Source organism: Lepidochelys kempii, chromosome 1, assembly GCF_965140285.1.
Source record: "Lepidochelys kempii isolate rLepKem1 chromosome 1, rLepKem1.hap1, whole genome shotgun sequence".
In the NCBI taxonomy this organism is placed as follows: Eukaryota; Metazoa; Chordata; order Testudines; family Cheloniidae; genus Lepidochelys; species Lepidochelys kempii.
The window spans coordinates 207,077,539-207,097,995 of NC_136380.1; the positions used below are offsets into that span (position 1 = coordinate 207,077,539).

At 42.6% G+C, this 20,457-nt stretch overlaps 1 protein-coding gene across 12 annotated transcripts in view; it reads left to right on the forward strand.

Moving 5' to 3' along the window:
• The window catches only part of STXBP5L (syntaxin binding protein 5L), a 440,505-nt gene that overhangs the window by 174,784 nt on the left and 245,264 nt on the right, over window positions 1-20,457 (forward strand). For 11 of the 12 annotated variants that reach the window (XM_078848433.1, XM_073309722.2, XM_078848419.1 and 8 more), the window contains 2 exons: window positions 1,363-1,444; window positions 4,116-4,216. The exons of the other annotated variant lie outside the window; for it this stretch is intronic. In XM_078848433.1, coding sequence (XP_078704559.1) covers window positions 1,363-1,444; window positions 4,116-4,216 — 183 coding nt within the window. The remainder of the gene's footprint in view (window positions 1-1,362; window positions 1,445-4,115; window positions 4,217-20,457) is intronic. 12 annotated transcript variants of the gene reach the window in all.

Here is a 20,457-nt window from a genome sequence, read left to right on the forward strand (position 1 = left end):
CGAACCTGAGTCACTGCTGCGCTGCCTCCTGCCTGTGGGAGCTGTGCCCAGCTCTTGCCAATGTCGTGCCAACTCCACAGGCAGGTGGAAGAGACCTGATCCAAGATCAAGAGGGTCCATTTGCTTTCCCACCCAACACAACCTAGACCCAACACTTGTAGTTGGGTCCCATGGTGTCCAGATTGGGTTTCAGGATTCTAGTTCAGAGTGGTCAGACTAAACAGGAACTCCTGATTCTCCCAGAATGTGTTCAGGGAGTCAGAGAGAGCTCAAGCTGGAGTGAAGCTCTACTACGCTTTGAAAGGGTACAGTATTTGCTTGCCCCTCTCCTTTACAAGAACACAGATTTTTGACTGGCGCCTAAATCTCCTCAAAATAAGGTGTAAGAGGGAATAAAAGTGTATAGTCTTTGTGGAGGCCCCCTCTGCATATAGGTGAATTTCAGATAGTGTTACAATATAGATATTTGATCATTCTCGTTGCTATAATTAACTCCTGAGGAGTTATGGATTGGATCTCTCCATCTTGGTTGCACAGATCTTTCTGAGTATCACACACCAAAGTTTACTGATATTGTAAAGAGCTTCGATTCTCCAGGGGAGAATCACTCAGTGTCCTTTACCTGCAACAGTAATGCTCTTTTAACTTGTCGGCTATGTAAAATTGTGAGATTTTCTTATTATTCTGTTTAGACTGTAACTTTTTTTTTTAGTTTAGAAAGAATGAAGAGTTGGAGATTGACACATGCACACTTTTAAGATGCAAAGCACACTACCATCCTTAAGAGAGTCTTTATTGCCTAAAAATAGATTTCAGAGACAAAAGAGCCAAGGAGAACAGACCTATGCAGAAAGTTGCATTCAGAGAATGGAGTAACAATTACAGGTAGAACACAATAAAAAGGCAAAATTATTCACTTGAAATAATATGCACTCTTTAGGGAAAAAACAGTGTAAATGGTGCATAACATGTTATTGACCCTGCTCCTAAATTATTAGTTTTGTATTACCTAGATAATCAAAAACATCTGATGTGTACAGCTGTAATATGAACACATACTATGAAGATGAAATAAAACAAATTGGAGTTTAAGATGTGTTTTCGCTGTATCTTCATGATAATTTTATGCACTTCCATTCATAGGGAGGAATATAGCCAAGAACATATCACTCGTAATTGCATGTTTCAGGGTGATAGTGCTGATACTTTAATTAGAACGGCTGAAGATTAGCATGTTTTAGAGAAAGCAAGAACGATTGTTAAATCTAAGGTTAATTGCAAGAGAGTTCTGTTTGTGTCCTCTTGGCTGTTTACTCTTGGTGATAACCAAAATGTCAGAATCCTTGACTTTGATTGGAACAGACTGGGCAGACCCGGTGTTGATTGCTACTGCCAACACGAAAGTGGTGCCGCGGTACTGCAGCTCCAATTCTTAATCAATGAGGTAAGGCTATATGTACAGTGTGCAGAATTTTCTTTAAATATGGTTGAATGGTACAGTCTATTTTTTCAATGTAACTTCCAGATAGTTTCTTGCTGGCCCCTTTGTTTGCCCTATGGACCTGATTCTGCTGCTCACACTTGCACTCAAATATAATTTTCTGTGTACATAGTCCTGTTTAAATGAATGGGACTACATGTAGTAAAAGGTATTACTCAAGATAAGTATGGGTGATAGAATCAGGGCCTTTATATGGTGATGTGAAATACTGAACACACAGCGAGCTGCATATGTGTAACCTAAATTCTTGGATCATCTTCCTCACTGCATAGACATCTATGAGAGAGTGCCATTTTTGTTAGTTGATTAATTTCTAATACAAAATTTCTGCTTAGCTGAAACGTCAGTCTCAGGGAACTCAGAATAATAAAAACTGATCCCTATAAATACTACGCAAAGTGATTTGGGATCCACCCCCTGAATTAAACTTACTCTGGAAATGGAAATAATGATTAATTATGGGGTATCGGGCCTCCCTCCACCAATTCAAGTCAGGCAGCTTCCTCTTTCTCCATACTGCATGTGTGCTGGAAGGAGGGGGAAACGCTGACTACAGGAGAGAGTTTCTCTGCTCAAATTTCTGGTGCCACAGCAGTCCCCGCAGCTGGGAGGAGCAATAGCAGAGAGAAGCCTCAGTCCCTGCAGCTACAGGATGGAGCTTGCTCTGTCACTCTGAAGATGGTACATACACAGTCCAGTCAGCATGGAGGAGCTGTGTGGATTGGAGCTTGCTCAGTGCAGACAGAATCCTCAGAGAATACAGCTTTCAAACTCTAATAAGAGCACGAGCATGTGCAACCTCTGTATGTGTGTTTGTTTTTTTTTTTTTTGAAAGGCTCCTAAACTGTCCACATTTGGGCAGACTTTCATGAGGAAGGCAAAAGGCACATCCCTGACACACAGGCCAGCCCTTGACAAACTTCAGGCTCCTGCTCCAAAGCAAGGAGGCATTGGAGTTTCTCAACAAAAAAAATTTACAACCATTTTTACACGTGCAAAACATTTTTTCCTAATCTTGTTCTGAGAAACGACTGAATATTTTAGCTGAAACTTCCCAGAAAAACTCAGCTTGAGGCAAACACGTGGCATGGAATGTTTCAGCCTGAACAGGTAATGTTTGGCAAAAGTTATAAGCAACTGAAAATAGGACCTTATAATAGAAAGTCTCAGGCAACCTTAACTATAGGTGTAACTGCCTAGAGCATACTCTTAGGCAAAATAATTTAACATAGGTATTTAAAACTTAAATACATTTTACATGGCGTTTAAAGGAACCAGATACATATTCAAATTGAATGAAACATTTCTATTATGCCTTTCCTACTTATGCTAAAGTTGAGACAGTTACTTTTGGAGTATATGTGAACATCAAAAAATGTGTGCCATCGTTTTGTCATGTGAATCACTCTTGCTTCCCCTGCTTTCTTTCCAATCTTAGCTTTTGTGGTTCTGTGCTCCCCTAGACCTTGTATTCCCCTACTGACTATTCATTCAGTGTCTTCTTTTCTAGCTCCTTTGCTTCCTTTCTCCTATCTGTGGGGTTTTCTGTAGGGTTTTTTCTTTGTCCTCTCATATTTCTATTCTGTGTATATGTTTAACTACCATATCAAATCTGATAGTTCTGGGTTTACCTCTCACTCTGTATCCACTCACATCTAAGAATAGATGCCAGAGGGACAATAATAGATGTTTAATCACCATCTCAAACTCTAGTCTTATCACCTTTCCTCCTCCTCTGCTTCCCTTCTCTATCTTGATTGAGAACTCCGCTTTCCTTCCTATTTCCCAGGCCCATAATCTTTGACTATAGGAGAAGGGATGGGGAGAGCACAATCTTTAAGTTACATCACTTCTTCCTCTTTATTGTAACCAAAATCTTCCCCCCCCCCCCACACACAATTGTCCACTAGTGGCAGATTAGCCACTGGGCCTACAGGGCCTGTTTCTAGGGCCCCAGCCAACTGTGGGGCCCAGAGCTCCAGGTGGGTGGGGAAAGCCCCTGCTCCCGGACAGTAGTGCTGGGTGGGCAGGGTGGTGCAGCTTGGCAAGCTCCGCGTCCCCAGACCCTGTTCCCCAGCGCCATCTGCGTTTCTGTTCTGACTTCCCCTGCTCAGTCTCCCTACTTTCATCCCTATCCTCTTACTTTCATGTCCTTTTCTCATTCTTGATTTTGCATTTTCTGTTATCTTGACCTGACTATTATACTGTGCCTGGGGCAGTCTCCCTTTCCTTGTGTGCTAAGCACTCTGTCCTTGCTTCAACTGCCTCCTTCAAACCCATCTTTTCAAGCTAATACCTCTTCCCTTCTTATTCCAATTCTTTCGCACTCTTCCTGGTTTATCAATCAGAAACACATTTAATATCAAATGTTTAATTCTAGAATGAGCTATTTCATTTTCCAGATCAGCTCAAATTGGAACATTTTGAGTTAGTATAGGATCAGTCAAAGCAAAGTAATGGTTGTTGCAGAATATTTTTTTCAGAAGGAAAGTAAGGGTTTCACAGATGTTGTACTGCTGTCTACTGACAGATCATTGTCTTATTCTGAAATAATCTTCCCTTTCAATATGCAAATGAATAACATTCCACCATATTCTGGTTCTGATTGTTGTAGGGTGCCTTGGTCAGTGCGAGTGCTGATGACACACTTCATTTGTGGAACCTAAGACAGAAACGGCCTGCTATTCTTCATTCTCTGAAATTTAACAGAGAACGGTAAGCCTGATTGACAATAAACAAAGATGTTCTTTTAAAAACTGACTAATTAGATTTTGCTGACATATCATTGGTGGGAGGATTTATTGTTGCATATGTTGGGAGGGTTTCTTGTTTGTTTTGGGGTTTTTTTGCTGACTTAATGAATGATGTAGCTGATTGCTTTGAAAGTTTTTCTTCCTTTGTAACTTAAAATCTGGCTTACAAAGAACATGATTCAGCAGAGTGCAGTTTGTGGAGCAGTAGCCGCCTCAAGTCTGTAGAATCCATTTCTTCTTCCCAGTAAAGTTGGGCTTCTGTGACCTTCTAGCTGTACAAACTGCCACAAAAGATGTGACTGTTTCCTGGCAGGTAAGGGACATTTTAGTGTGGACGAGTGGCAGGGAATAGGAATGAGAGGAGTTTGGGGCTGCATTGAGGGGAGGGGGGATTATGGGGAGTGGGATAAATGAGGATGGATGGTGGGGAGTGGTGAGGGGAATTGGGTAGCTCAGGTAAAGGAGAGGGACACTGGGAAGGAGACATAGGGGTGAGTGGCAGGGTGACTAGGGGAGAATGGGGGCAAGGTTGTCTCAACCCCATGTTCTCCCCTTCTGTGTGTGTGCGCGCCAGGATCTGGGGGCCCTTTGCCTCTCTAGGGCAGTCTGAGCCTCTCTCCCTGCCCTACCTTCAGGTGAGCTATAATCTGGGGTTCCTTGCCCCTGAATGGTGGCTGAGCCCCATTCACTGGTATCCTGTGAGTAAGTGTGAAGTGGTTGTTAAATTTCACAAGTGTGGTATTCTGTCAGGAGAGTACCCTAAGTGTTTGAGGGTGGAGCAGATGCAGGTAGCTCCTTTTATGTACAGTGAAAAAGCAGAGTGCAAGTATGTGTGATATGGATGTTCTCTCAGAGGGCAGAGTTAAGGTTACATGGGCATGTAACTTAACTCTGTATTCCTGGTTTTCTGAAGTTTGAGGTTTTTCAAAACAGTGTTCTAGAAGGGCATGAGCTCTCACTGGGCAACTATGTGAACAAAAAAGTTTGCCATTTAGTACCCTTTTTTGGTTAGGAGTGTGAAGGTTGTGGACCTCTGGAGACATCCAGATTTTTATGTGCAGTGCTTGGGAGAAGCCAGTGGTCGTAGTACATGTAGGTACCAGTGAAATAGGGAAAGGTAGGAGAGAGGCCCTGCAGGCCAAGTTTAGGCTGCTAGGTAATAAAATAAAATCTGGGACCTCCATGGCGGCATTCTCTGAACTGTTTCCAGTTCATGCACATGGCCAGTTAGACAGGCAGAACTGCAGGGTCTTCATGAATGTATGAGATAATGGTATTGGGAGGAGGGTTTTCAGTTTGAGAAACTGCAGAACCTTTTTGGAAAGAAGGAGCCTATACAGGGAGGATGGGCTTGACTTGACTAATGTCCGGTTTGACAAAGCCTTGGCTGGGATGATTTAGTTGGTGTTGGTCCTGCTTTGAGCAGGGGATTGGACTGAATGACCTCCTCAGGTCTCTTCCAACCCTAATATTCTATGATACCTAAACCAAAATGGAAGCAGATTAGTGGCATGTAAAATTAAAAAGGTCAGAGGAGTTTTTATACTAAGGATTGGGGAAAGCCAACAGGTGCAGAGGAGCGTACAGTTCAGACAGACATCTCTTAGAGGAGGATTTATTAAAGAGGATATTAGGATAGCCTAGTAAAGAGGAAAGGATAGAAGTTGGTGAAGTACAGGTAGGAACTGAAGAGAAACAGTCAAACAAGGAAGACAAAAGATAGTCAACTAAATATTGACAAATTTTATAAGTGCTAGTGTACAAATGCTAGAAGTCTAAATACTAAGATCTGTGAACTTGAGTGCCTTCAGTGAGGATATTGATATAATAGGCATCAGATACTTGTTAGAACAATAGTAATCAATGGGACATGGTGGGACCTGGATACAAAATCAAGAGGAATGACAGTAGGTTGTGCTGATGTGGGAGTGGTACTAGATGTGAAAGAAAGCTAAGAATTAAATATACTAAAAATCTTAAATGGATCAAACTGTACCATAGAATTTCTATGGATAGAAATTCCATGCTTGAATAAGAGTATAGCAGTAGGAATACACTAACAATCACCTGAGCAGGATGGTGACGATAATTGTGAAATGCTAAGAGAGATTAGAAAGGCTACAAAAAAAATTCTCCCCAAAGCCCCCTATCAGTAATAGGGGATTTCAACTATCACCATATTGACTGGGTACATGTCAACTCAGGACTAGATGCACAGAAAAAAATTCTAGACATATTAAATGACTGCTTCTTGGAGCAACTGGTCTTGGAACCCACAAGGGAAGAAGTGCCTTGCATAATGACAGGTTTCAGAGCAGCAGCCATGTTAGTCTGTATTCGCAAAAAGAAAAGGGGTACTAGTGGCACTTTAGAGACTAACATTTATTTGAGCATAAGCTTTGCTCAGATAAATTTGTTCTCTCAGGTGCCACTAGTACTCCTTTTCTTTTTACAAGGGAAGAAGCAATTCTTGATTTAGTCCTAAGTGGAGTGCAGGATCTGGTCCAAGAGATGAATATAGCTGAACCGCTCCATAATAGCAACCATAATGTAATTAAATTTAATGTCCTTGTGGGGGAGGAGGGAAACAAAAGCACACCACAGTAGCACTTAATGTCAAAAAGGGGAACTACACAAAAATTACCAAGCTAGTTAAACAGAAACTATGAAGAACAGTCATGAATGAAATGCCTGCAAGCTGCTTGGAAACTATTTAGAAACACCATATTAGAGGCTCAAATTAAATGTATGCCCCAAATTAAAAAAAAAAAAGACCAAAAATGCCACCATGGCTAAACCGAAGAGGAAAAGAGGTGGTTAGAGACAAAAAGGCATCTTTTGAAAATTGGAAGTTGAATCATATTGAGGAAAACAGAAAAAAAGTATAATTAGGCAGGCCAAAAAAGAATTTAAAGGGTAACTAGCAAAAAGACTCAAATTAGCAGCCAAAATACCATAAGTACATCAGAAGCAGGAAGCCTGCCGTACAGTTAGTGGGGCCACTGGATGATTGAAGTGTAAAGGAGCGCTCACGGAAGACAAGGCCATTTCAGAGTAGCAAAATGAGTTCTTTGTGTGGTCTATGCTGCAGATGATGTGAAGGAGATTCCCACACCTGAACCATTCTTTTTAGGTGACACATCTGAGGAACTGTCCCAGATTGAAGTGTCAGTAGAGGAGAATTTGGAGCAAATTGATAAATTTAAGCAGTACAAAGTCACCAGGACCAGATATTCAACCAAGAGTTCTTAAAGAACTCAGTTATGAAATTGCAGAACTATTACAATTGGTATGTGACCTATTGCTTACATTAGCTATCCACCAGTCATCTGGTACAGAGGCTGATTTAACACCAATTTAAAAAAAAAAAAAAGCTCCAGAGGCAATCCTGGCAAATCCAGGTTGGTAAACCTAACTTCAGTACCAGCCAAATTGAAACTGTACGAAAGCAAAGAGTCATACACTTAGATGAACACAATTTGTTGTGGAAAAATTAACACTGCTTTTATAAGGAGAAATCGTGCCTCACCAATCTTTTGGACTTCTTTGAAGGGGTCAACAAACATGTGGACAAGGGTGATTCAGTGGATAGAGTGCACTTGGACTTTCAGAAAGCCTTTGAGAAGATCCGTCACCAAAGGATCTTAACCAAAGTAAGGAGTCATGGGAAAAGGAGGAAGGTCCTGCGTGGATCAGTAACTTGTTAAGACAGGAAACAAAGGGTAGTAATAAATGGCCAGTTTTCACTGTGGAGAGAAGTAAATAGCAGGGTCCCATCCAAGGATCTGTACTGGGACCATTGCTGTTCAATGTATTCATAAAGGGTGAACAGTGAGGTGGCAATGTTTGCAGACAATACAAAAGATAGTTAAGTCCAAAGCAGATTGCGAAGAATTACAAAGGGAACTCGCAGAACTGGGTGACTGGGCAACAAAATGGCAGGTATAATTCAATGTTAAATGTGAAGTAAGGCACATTGTAAAAAAATAATCCCAACATACAAAATGATTGGGTCTAAATGAGCTTTTACCACTCAAGAAAGAGATCTTGGAGTCTCTATGAATAGTTCTCGGAAAACATCTGCTCAATCTGTAGTGGCAGTCAAACAAGCTAACGTGTTGGGAACCATTAGGAAAAGGATAGCTAAAAAGACAGAAAATATTATAATGCCACTATTTAAATCCATGGTATCTCTATGCCCCAAATACTGCATGCAGTTCTGGCTAGCCATATAAAAAAGATATTAGAATTGGAAAAAGTATAGAGATATAATAAATTATTAGGGATATGGAAAAACTCCCATATGAGGAGAGATTAAAAAGTCTGACTCTTCATCTTGGAAAAGAGGTGACTGAGGGGAATTATGATAGAGGTCTATAAAATTATGACTGATCTGGAGAAAGTGAATAAGGAAATGTAATTTACCTCTTCACATAACAGAAGAACTAGGGGTCACCCAATTAAATTAATAGGCAGATTTGAAACAAACATAAGGAAGGTCTTCACACAACGCACAGTCAACCTGTAGAATTCATTGTTGGGGATGTTGTGAAGGTCAAAAGTATAGCTGGGCTTAAAATAGAATTAGATAAATTCAGGGAGGATAGGTCCATCAATGGCTATTAGCCAAGATGGTCAAGGATGCAGTCCCGTGCTAAGGGTCTCTTTAGATCTCTGAGAGCCAGAAGCTGGGACTGGATGACAGGGCGGGATCACTTAATAAATTATCCTGTTCTGTCCTTTCCCTCTGAAGCATCTGGCACCAGCCACTGTCAGAAGAGAGGGTGTGGGCTAGAGGGACCAGTGGTCCGACCTAATATGGCCATTTTTATGAACTGGACTGGGACCCAGCAGGGGTGTAGTGAAACAGCTTTCTGGAACTGTTGCTGCACGGGGGGACACACAGCATGTGCAGGTGTAAGGTCGCACAGCATGGAGGATTCCAATTTGTAGCATTTTGTGACCTTGCACATGCCTGAGAGGTCATGCTGTCAGGTGCATTCCACTAGTGTACAGCCCATTCAGGACTGAAGAACTGGGTTTAAATACCAACTCTACCACATACTTGACATGTGATCTTCAGTAAGTTAATTATTTTGGGGAACTAAAGCACAGAAAGATTAGAGAGAGAAGGGTGCTTCTGTTTACTATGAGGTCTTTGGAGCAGGGACTGTCTTGCAACATGTTTGCATAGTGCCTAGTACAATCTCGGTTGGGGACTTTGGGTGCTACGGTAACACAAATTATAATAGTATATATACTAATTTCTGAAGATCAGACAACTTTTATTTAAGTGTCTAGATGGATTTATGTGCATAACTTCAGACATCGAAACTTGAAACTTTTGGGCAGTATTTCTCGATATAAGAAACATGTCCCAAATAAACCATATAATATAGCGGCAAACAAAGAGGATTACCTTAACTCTACTCTAGGAGTAGAGTTGAAAAATCTAATTGCAAATAGTCTTGTCTGTGAGCCGCCTTATTATTTGATATTTACTTTGCAGTTGCTCCTAGAGGCAATCTGGTTTTGGAGCTCTGTTGTGCTAAGTGCTGTACGAACATACAGAAAATGCCAGTCCCTGCCCCAAAGAGCCTGGAAACTAAAAAATAAGTCTGACACCTATGTCTAGTGGGTTGGGATGGGAGGGTGGAGAACAGGGTAACAAAAATAGGATGCTCACAATTCTTAGTAAACCATGGGCAGTACTTCTCATCTTTCAAATGTTTTGCAAACACTATCAAATACTATCATGAGATAGGCATAATTAGCTTTATTTTATAGATGGAGAATCTAAGGAACTGAAGTAACAAGAGTTATTCCAGTACTTCCTTGTCTGGCTTTTTACAGTGCTATGAGGACAGTCTTCTCTGTAGCAGTCTAGTACTTCTGGTTTAGGTTTTAACTGAAATGATGGTGGTGGTCAGGAAATTGAGGTGACCCCACTTTCATGACCTCAGATGTTCAGTTCAAGTGTGGATGATGGTTGGAGTAGCTGCTTTTTTAAAATCTGTATCAGTTCACTCATTCTCTTTCAAGTGCTTGTCTCTATATACTCCACTTCTGGTGGACCTGCACTTCATGTGCTCATGATAAAAATCTTTTGACCAGCAGTGTGCGTTGGCCCATGCCTGTGTCCTGCATGCCCTTGTTCCTCTCCCCCCACCTCAAACTTTAGGTCATAAAGGATGGAGCAAGGCCAACTGACCCTCAATTCCTTCTTCCTGCCTATGACTGCAAGATGGACCAAGAGACCAGGGTTCCTGTGTCTTGCATTTGCATTTCTACACTAGTTATAGTATATAGTTCTTTACCATAGTTTGGATTAGTTAGTCAGTGTAAGTTTACTTTCTAAGTTTTAGCTTGGTGACATTTGTAATTTTTCTTCACCTGTGTGACCCCAGAATTTGCTGGTGCCAATTGGCAGAGGGCACAGGGGTGGATAGGGTTGTACAAGGATCCCCTGGGAGAAATATATGCATAAATTCACCAAAGAGTCACATGTGAGATCTCTACCAAGAGCCAGTAACCCAGTGATTTATCATAATCATTGCAAAATGTATGGATAATATTTGAGTATATATCTGTACTGAAATAGATTCTTAAGGTCTTGGAACTAAGGCAGGTCACCTATCTCCTGCTTCAAAGAACCTTTCTGTGGTTACAGACAGATGTTATCTCGCTGTCTGGCCATTTGTGTAGTGTATGCCTCACAATGTATGCCTATTTGCTACTTAGCCAGGGGCTAATCTACAAGACAGGAAATCTCCAGGATGAAACAAACAGCAGCAGGTGCTCTGTTTATGAATAAAGACACAGGATTGTTCTGGTATACATTTGGGTGCAAGGAAGCACACACAATCTAGGAGGCCACTGACAGCTTGCTTGTCTCATGAAAGGAGTGTTAGAGTCAACCTGACTGTAAAGCTCAGCAAGAATTTTGTGTGAGCAATACTCTACAAGACACGAATATATTGATAGTTAAGCCTAGGCTCTGGAATGTGTATTTTATATGTAATCATTTGTTTCCAATACTTGTACTTGCTACTACTTAAATCTCTGCTTTGTTAAATAAACATATACTTGTTTTCACTGTAAACATATAGAAGGTTTGTGAGTTAAGTGGAGTGGTAGAATTGGTAAATGAGGGTGCACTGTTGCTTTGGAAGCAGTGAATCTGAGTACTGGGACTGTCCAGTGAACCAGGGACTGGATACTCCAGGGAGACGCTTGGAAGACTTGAGGGTTGGGGTTTGCTGATCCTTAAACTGTAAAGTAACAGCAGGGTTGTGAGGCCTGAAGGGGAGTGCTTGTATGGCAAGTGGAGTTGGGAAGCTGACCCACTGCAGGCACAAACAAGGCTTCCTCATGCTAAGGCCAGGTGGTAGTTAGGTGTCTCACAACATTGGGTGCCCTTGGAAAGTGTCAGAGCCTGGTATCAGGTATTCAGGACTGATCAAAAATCTCCTGGTTTTAAGATTGGTCTGTCATGTCCCCTCAATGACACTCTCAAAATATTTGTTTTGTCTCTGGGAGGAAATTGAGGGATTTCTCACTGAGAAATGTACACTGTTCGTTTTGATGTCTGTTTTCAAGCATCCCTTGCTTTTAAAGCTTTCTCCTTTAAGTCCTGAGGTGTGCCTCAGACTCTGGAAGGCAGGATCCCTCAGGCTCTGAGCAGTCCATTACAAAAGGCTATTACCTCTGCCTCAGGTGCTAGGGCTCCTCCTTCACTGAAGCATTCTTCTGCTGATTCTGTTGTCATTCCCTCCTGCCATCCTGGAAAGAGGAGGTCTGAGCACTGCTCCTCTAAGGAACACATGTGGGGGTCTATATAAATTGCTGCCAAGCAAGAGAGGCAAGTCTGATCCTTTTATTTTAAAAAAGAGCAAATAAGGTGTAACAATGTTCCTCTGTATTCATAAAGACCCTGAATTTAGACAGGGGGGCTCCTGGTACCAATTTAATTGGCACCATCTACTCTATTGCCGATTACACCTAGCTTCTTCTTGGTATTAATACCATGAGCACTGAACTTCGTGATGCCCAGAGATCTCATTGTATCAGCCCTGCCTGAATCACTCTCCATACTGGAATTGTCCTCTGCATTGACTAGGAATCTCCCCTCTTCCTCCAACGCTCAGGTTCCAACAAAGTCTACTCCTCTGCAAGAGGAGAATTCCTCCTCTTTTGTCTGATTTTAGTGAGAGTGGATCACCTTCCTGCTTTTCAGGGTGCAACCCTATGACCCATACTATTCTGGTCAGGTCATAGCAGGCATAGGGAACTTAGGGAAGGTCCTTCTACCTGCTACCCTGCCACTCCTGGCCACTTAAATATTACCTATATTGTCCTAGCTCTTGGCCTTACTAGGCACCTTGAAGCATTCATCAAGCAGGAAAATATAGCTCCTATGTAACAAAGGCACAGATCACTCACTACAGGTCTTGCTCAGGACATAGCAACAGTCTTCTCATCTCTCTGTGGCAGAGTCTGTGCAAGCCCAACTTCAGAAGAGGAGCATCTTCAACACCAGCTCTCTGAGGTGATTCTAGCTCATATATCCCTACTGCCACATGAAGCTATTGTACCATCTTCCCCCTTTCCACCGTATGACTATAGGGATAAGGCATTTCAAGACTTTTTTGCAGGATGCAGGAGCACTGGAGTTTCCCAAAGCCACAAAAAGGCCCATAAATTGGACATTTTACGTTCTTTGCTTAAAAGACTCGGGGCCTGTCAACTAGGGCCTTCTAGAACCAGCTCAGCTACTCTGACAAATGCCAGCATCCATTCTCCCAACTTCAAAAAAGTTGACACAAATGTCAAGTCCCCTTTGAGAGATTTGAGTACTTCTGTTCACATCCTGCAGCAGCTCAGAGAGAACATAACAGATGTCAAAATCCAAGCAAAAGAAAAGGAACTAAAGCAGCTTCTCCTCTTTGGAAGGGAGAGCTATTCTTCAGCTACTCTGCAACTTAGAATAGCTAATTACAAAGTTCTCCTTTCAGAACAGGATTATCTTAACTGGCACAGGGTGCCAGAGTTTCTGGATAAAGTCCCAATAGACTCTAAGGAGACACTGAGATCTTTGATTATGGAAGGTCAACTTACAGCACAGACTTCTTGGCTAAGTGCTTTTGATGCATCAGATATAGCTGAGTGCCATGCACTATGACTAGTCTTCTGGAATTCCCAGAGAAGTTTAGGATACAACCAAGGATCTCCCTTTTGAAGGAAATTAATTCTTTGGTGCCAAAACAGATAATGCACAATGTACTTTAAAAGTTTCTTGAATTACAATGAGATCTTTGGGCATTCACATGACTCAGCCCAGAAGAAAATAACCTAGATATCAAATGCATTCTAGACAACCTTCTGCTCCTTCATTCTACAAGCCTCAAAGATCACCTGAACTTCCCAGAAAAAAGCAGAAATTTCATAGGAGACATTCCTCCCTCCCCACCCCCCACTGTGAGTACAATTACATCACCATTGCCATCTTCCAAGAAGTCAGTTTGACAGTTACTTTGAGAGCTATTGGGAACTACACATTCAGGATCTGTATCCCTTCCAGACCACTGGGTTTATTTTCAGGAAGCCTGGAACAAGATTACATGGACCAGTGTGTTCTAGAAATTATACCAAAAAGTTATTCCATCCAGTGCCAGGAACTTCCTAGCCACTTTCACCTTCCCTGTCCCTCTCTTCAGGGACCCCTCTGACAAGAGATTATTCCATCAAGAGCATATATTGAGAGAGGTTCAAAGGGAGGAGTTTATTTCCATTACTATGTAGTGCCCAGGAAGACAGGAGGCTGGTTCCCCATTCTGGATTTGAGGTCTGAACACTTTTTTGTCCACCACTTGAAGTTCAGAACTGTGACTCTGGCTATAATTCCAACCTTGAATCCTCTATACTAGTTTGCAGCTCACGATTTCCAAGATGCCTCTTTCCATTTTTCCATCCACCCACATACAGGAGATAACAGTTGGTAGCTGGGAAGACACACTTCCAGTACAGAGTGCTACCTTTTGGTTTGTCAACCACTCCTGAGTATTTACAAAACATTTGGGCATTCTAGCAACACATCTAAGGGGATGTCTACACTTCAAACTGGGGGGCGTAATACCCTGTTCTTGCTCTGATTGAACTAATGCACTAAAAATAGAATGTAGCTGTGGCTGCGTGAGCAGGGGAGGGGCTGACCATGCCAACTATGTACCCATCTGAGACACTAGGAACATACACAGGTTGCAAGCTCCTCCCACTTCACATTGCCACAGCTCCACTCTATTTTTAGCGTGCTAGCTTGATCATAACTAGTGCAGGTCTATCTTTTAGAGCTGGAAATTACAGTCCCAGCTCAAAGTGTAGATGTAGCCTAAGAATTCAGAGCATTTTATTTTACCTATACCTAGTGTGGCAGAGCTCCGACCTTGTCCCCGTGGGTCCCGCACTTCCAGGCAGTTTATGCTAGCTTCAGAGGCTCACTGCAACCTTCCATGTAGCCCTTCTCTCTCTAGGGCCAGGGATACAGTGTACTGAGCCCTTTTCATCATAAGCCAGTAATAGAGGTTGGTGAGAGAGTTCCCACAGTCTCTGTTGCTTCTACAGCCTCATGCCAAAACAGTTTAGCCTCCTGTCTTGACAGGGGCCTGTTTTCCCCTCCCAGGAGGTGTTTCTGTAGTGGTGGGTTGGGGGGAACCAGGGCCTGCCCTCCGCTCCGCGTTCCGGCCCATGGACCCTAATGGTAGCAGCTGTTGTCAGCCAACCTTTTACTGCCAGAGTTGCTACATTTACCTGGGCCACTTCCCCACAGCTCTCCTGCATCTCCCTTCTTCAACCTTACCTTAGGGCTCACTTATCTATGACTTGAGGGGTGTCTTCATTAATCAGCCCTTCAGCCACACTTCCACTCCTCTCTGCCTGACTGGAGTGAGCCCTTTTATATTATCAGAGGGGCCTTAATTAGAGTCAGGTGGTCACATTAGCTTAATGGCCTCACCTGACTCTTTGCAGGTTAATTGGAGTTGTGTGTTCTCATTAGCCTGGAGCAGCCCCTGCTCTGGTCAGTCAGGGAACAGAAAACTTTTAATCCAGTGGCCAGTATATCTGCCTTCTGCTACTCTGCTGTAGACCTCCTGCCACCTCTAGAGGGTGAGGAGCCCCAGTGGGCCAGCCTCTATTCCACCTTAGTCCCGAGGCCCGCTGGGGATATCGGTTGGCGGCTCCTTCACAGGGCCTTGAGCACGGGCGCGTACTTGGCGCGGTTCACCCCAATCCCAGACACTTGCCCCTTTTGCGGCGTGAGGGAAACCCTGGCACACATCTACCTGGAGTGTGCCAGGCTGCAGCCCCTATTCCGGCTCTCACGAATATTCTGTTAAGGAGGTGAGGGGAAAAGTGCAACCAAAACCTTATCTATGTACTCCCTGTCTGTGGCCCCGCTAAGTCGCAGGACCACCTGGTCAACCTCCTCCTGGCCCTGGCTAAAGTGGCCATCTATAAAACCAGGGTGAGGAGGTTGGCTGATGGAGTCTCCTGCGACTGTGGGGCCTATTTCCGATCCTCTGTCCGTTCTCACCTCCGGGCAGAGTTCCTCTGGGCGGCGTCCACTGAATCCCTTGACGCCTTTAAGGAGCGGTGGGCGCTGTCCGGGGTTCTCTGCTTGGTGTCCCCTTCCGGTTCCCTTCGTTTGACCCTTTGACCGCACTTCTGTCCCTGTTGTTCATTAGTTGTCCCCCGTAATTAATTGGTTTTCCAGGTCCTGTGGGCCCCCCCTCTCTTAGGCTGGGGGGGGATCCTTTAGCAGTGGCGGGCTTCGCCCACCCACTTCCTGGATCCCAATGAGGCTACTCTGCTGCCTAACTGGCCTGGGTCTATCACACTAGATAACTGGCTGATTTGGGGAAGCTCTCCTCATATTCTACAGTTGTTAGTTATTTCAGGGCTGAAAATCAACAAATAAATCTTCAAATCTTACTCCCACTCATAAAACAGAATTTATAGGAATGCTGATAGTCTCCACCACATTAAGAGCCTATCTTCCATGAAGCAGATCTGATGATGTTACACCTCATAAATCAACTACAGACAAACCCCTGGACAACGGTAAGGACATGCCTATAGCTGCTAGGCCATGTGGTTTTGTATGCATTTGTGACTCAGTTTGTCAGGCTTTCATTTGTTTTCAATGGTGGTTGAATTCTACTTACCAACCAAACATTAAATAGATGTGGTGTTCCTATTGTTCTTAAATTGGTCAGAGAACCCAGATCAAGCCTGCAAGGGCATTCCCCTTTCTCTGCCACTTCTAGTGAAGTCCCTAATGATCCACTTTGGGATGTGGGATTCATCTGGACACACTGTCAAGTGTGTCATCAAGTGTCACGTTCAGCCCTTCATCTACCAAGGCTACAAAATTTTAACAGATCATATATTCAGACCTTTTTTTTTTTTTCCAAGATTACAAATGGTCAGTAATCAACCAGTGTTCAACCGACTGAGTTTTCTAGACATGGACTTTTTTTGCTACCCAAATGCACGTTATATGCAAAATATTCTATTCCACAGAGAGTCATAGTCCAGAATATCAAATGGACATATTTCTCTTACAATGGTCTCAGAGGCTGAAGTATACATGCCTGATTCTGTTCATACCAAGAACATTGAAGAAAATCAAGCAGGAATCAATGCTGATAATCCTCTTAGCTCCAGCTTGGCCCGGGTATTACTGGTACTCAGAGCTAATGAAGCTGTTTGTATATCCCCAAATAGTACTACCACTCTCTTAGGACGTAATCTCATAGGACAAGAGGAAAGACTGTATCTATACCCTGCATCTCACTGCTTAGATGCTCTCTGGTTGGCTGACTTAGAAAAGACTTGTTCCAGAGATGTGCAGAATATTTTAATACAAAGTAGATCTTGTTGAATCCTTTCTACTTACATGGTAAGTGGAATTAGTTCTCAGTTTGTCTCAATACTAGGGCTGGTCTACACTACCGCTTAAGTCGATGTAACTTGCATCGCCCAGGGATGTGAAAAGACACACTCTGAGTGACGTAAGTTACATTGACCTGAGCGTTGTCCACACTGATGCTCTGTCAGTGGGAGATGCTTTCCCACAGACATAGCTTCTGCTTCTTGCAGAGGTGGAGTAATTATGCCGATGGGAGCGTGATCTCCCATAGGCATAGTGTGTCTTCACCAGACATGCTACAATAGCACAGCTGCCTTGGTGCAGCTGTGCTGATGTAGCACTTGAGTCTAGACTTGCTCTAAGTATCTCCAGCTCATGCTGATATTCCTCCTATCCTTGCCTATTATTGCTTAAGAAGTTGGCCCTTTCTGTTAGCACACAACAGGGTCACCTAGCTGCTATATTAGCACATCATTCACCTATTCAAGACCATAATTTATTTATTCCTCACTGAAAAAAAATGTATTGCAAAGAGCTCAATTTAATGTACAGATGAGTAACTTCCCTTTCTCACCAGTAGCCATTTATACAGGGTCAGGCTCTTCAACCTTTACTCATGAGGAGCATTTATTCATGAAAGTTGTTCCGTTCTAGACAATGGGATTATTTTCATGCCTAATTACTACTTCACAGTAGTAAGGCTTGCAGAATTTGTCCCATAACATGTTGACTTAGTAAGATATTTTATTAATGTTGAAGATTACTATATTTGTCAACAGTAGTTTGTAGTAATGGGAAAATATTAGTATAAACATCCTGTGGAATTTTTTTGATGTAGCTGTGAATTTATAACAGGTAGTAGCAGCAGAGTGTTAAGCACAGTTCAAAAGATGATACCATTTAAAGTGTGCTTGTAGTCAAGAGACTCTATTAAAATAACGTTGTGGGATTCATGTTCTAAGGGATGCAGGGTTAAATGTGCCCTGTGGCACTGGCAGCTAAATCCCAGCTTGATTATTCTAAGAGTCAAGATGGGTCTTTTCCGTGTTATGTATCAGTACCACTAATAAAAGTGTGTTGCTAGCCAAATTACATTGTCAATTTCACTTTTGCTGCCCCTATGGCCTACAAATTTCCCCCCGGCTTGTGTAATTGTACTGAAGGCTAAAGAGATGCACAGCTGTCTTTTTAGCTTTTCTGCAAGGACCTATGTTCCTTATTCTAAAATTGTCCTTTTGAGATCCTCATGTGAAAAGAATAGGTAATAAACTGGTATAATGGGGTACGCAAGCCCCACACTGGCCAGGAGGGAGTTAATGAGAACCTGTGCACTTGCCCACAGGTGTCAGGTGTGGAGAGGGCTTAGGTCAGCTAGGTTATGTCTAGACTGCAATTAAATACCTGTGGCTGGTCCATGTCAGCTGACTCAGGCTTGTGGGGCTTATGTTTACAGGCTGTTTAATTGTGGTGTAGACATTTGGGCTCTTCCTCTGTTAGAGAACCTGATTGCAACCAGGAATCTGAGACAGCTTTCCAGCTCGGTGAGCCTCCCTGCGGGACTGGGCCTAGGGAAATCTACCAGGTGACCAGTTGTTTGAAGACACACCCTGAAGAGAAGTGGAGTGCTACTGAAGACATGCTAGACCAGCCCATCTTGAGCTCCTTGTTTACTCTTATATGGGGACTTTTTGCTACCCTAGAAGGAGTGAAACTGGAGAGTGTCTTATCTGGAGGGCTAAGGCTGCACAGCAGCAGACCCCATGAGAAACAGGTTCTCTGAAGATCAGCTGCCAAGACAGGGTGCTATGCTGCTGGGGGAGGGTGCACTGCTGAGCCAACAGTGCTATCCTGGTATCTGGGCAAGCATTCCTTCTGTTGATAAAATAGGATCAATGTATGTGAGCTTGGCTGAGAGTATATCAGCTGTCATGTTTTTCTACAACCTCCTTTCCCTAATAGTATCTAGCTAGTTGCTTTGTAATTTGAGTTACTTGGAGTAAAAGACACTTTGCATAAAATTTAAATTCTGTTCTATTCTTGATATGAGCCAAGGCACAAAATGCATTTTGTAGTGTGTGTGTGAGAGAGAGCTTCTTGCAAATGTCATATAAAACAAAGTTTGCTGTTTCCATCAAAGGCTAGTAGCCTAAATGCAAAATGTACTAAATATATCCGTTATTGTGCATATTTTAAGTAACTTACATAGTTGGGGATCTACTATGCCATTAAAGGAATATAGGCTTGCAACCTATATAATAGCACATCTGAGAATGGGGACAGGTGGCCTAGTCCATTGATATACCATCATTTCAAGTAGCTAAATCCAGTTCTGAACAAAGAAATGCTTCAATAAGTGTAAATGTTCATTAATTTCAAATAATAAGCTAATTTTGGTTAATTTTTTAAAAGATTTGTTTCACAGGTGATATCAACAAATTCAACATTTGCATCGTGGCAAGCAATGAAAAATGTGAATAATATCCTAATCTCCTCTAACCCACAAGCCTCCTTGATGTCTATGCCTAAAGATACTGTTGCAGGATAAAATATATATTGTTTCCAGTCATGTCTGAATACATATATATTTTTTAATTTGAGCCGAGAAGTTATGAATAATGTGCCGCTCCCCTACTTAGTGATTACACTTACAATTTTTGAGCAGCCTAAAAATAAAGGATTATTTTCAGTGGCTGACAAAACAGGCAAATCAAAATGGATTTTTCACAAGGACATTGAAAGGCACCTCTGCCAAATGTTAATGTCCTATCTCCATCCGCTTCACTGACAAAGCTGTTTATAAAAACTTTTGGAATTTTTTTTTAGTGAGGAAGGTGGTGGTGGGGGGGGGTGTTCAATTTTTCAGCCTCAAATATAGATGAGCTACTTCTGCTGTAAAACTTTTTACGTTGGAGGTGTGTGAATGATTATTTGGGTAGAGACCAGGCCTAGAAAAAGATTGGGGCTCCTGTACACTACTGCAATACAAATAATTAATATGTATTTTGGTCTTTGGGCATTAATGAGGCTCCTGCAGCTTGTGGGGGCAGGAGAAGAAGTTGATTGGCCCCTGAAGAACATCTTAAGACTCACAGGGGAAGCTTGGGTTGGGTTTATCCCATGAACCTCCTAATGTCTTCTGGGGTTGGGGAGCATTTTGTTGGGACTCCAACAAGCCTAGGTAAAAGCTTATGTTGGGGCTGTGAACCTTCTAGTTTCTGGGGGTGGATTTTGTGAGGCCCTGACGAACCTTCTGAAGTTTTATTGACTAAAAGTAT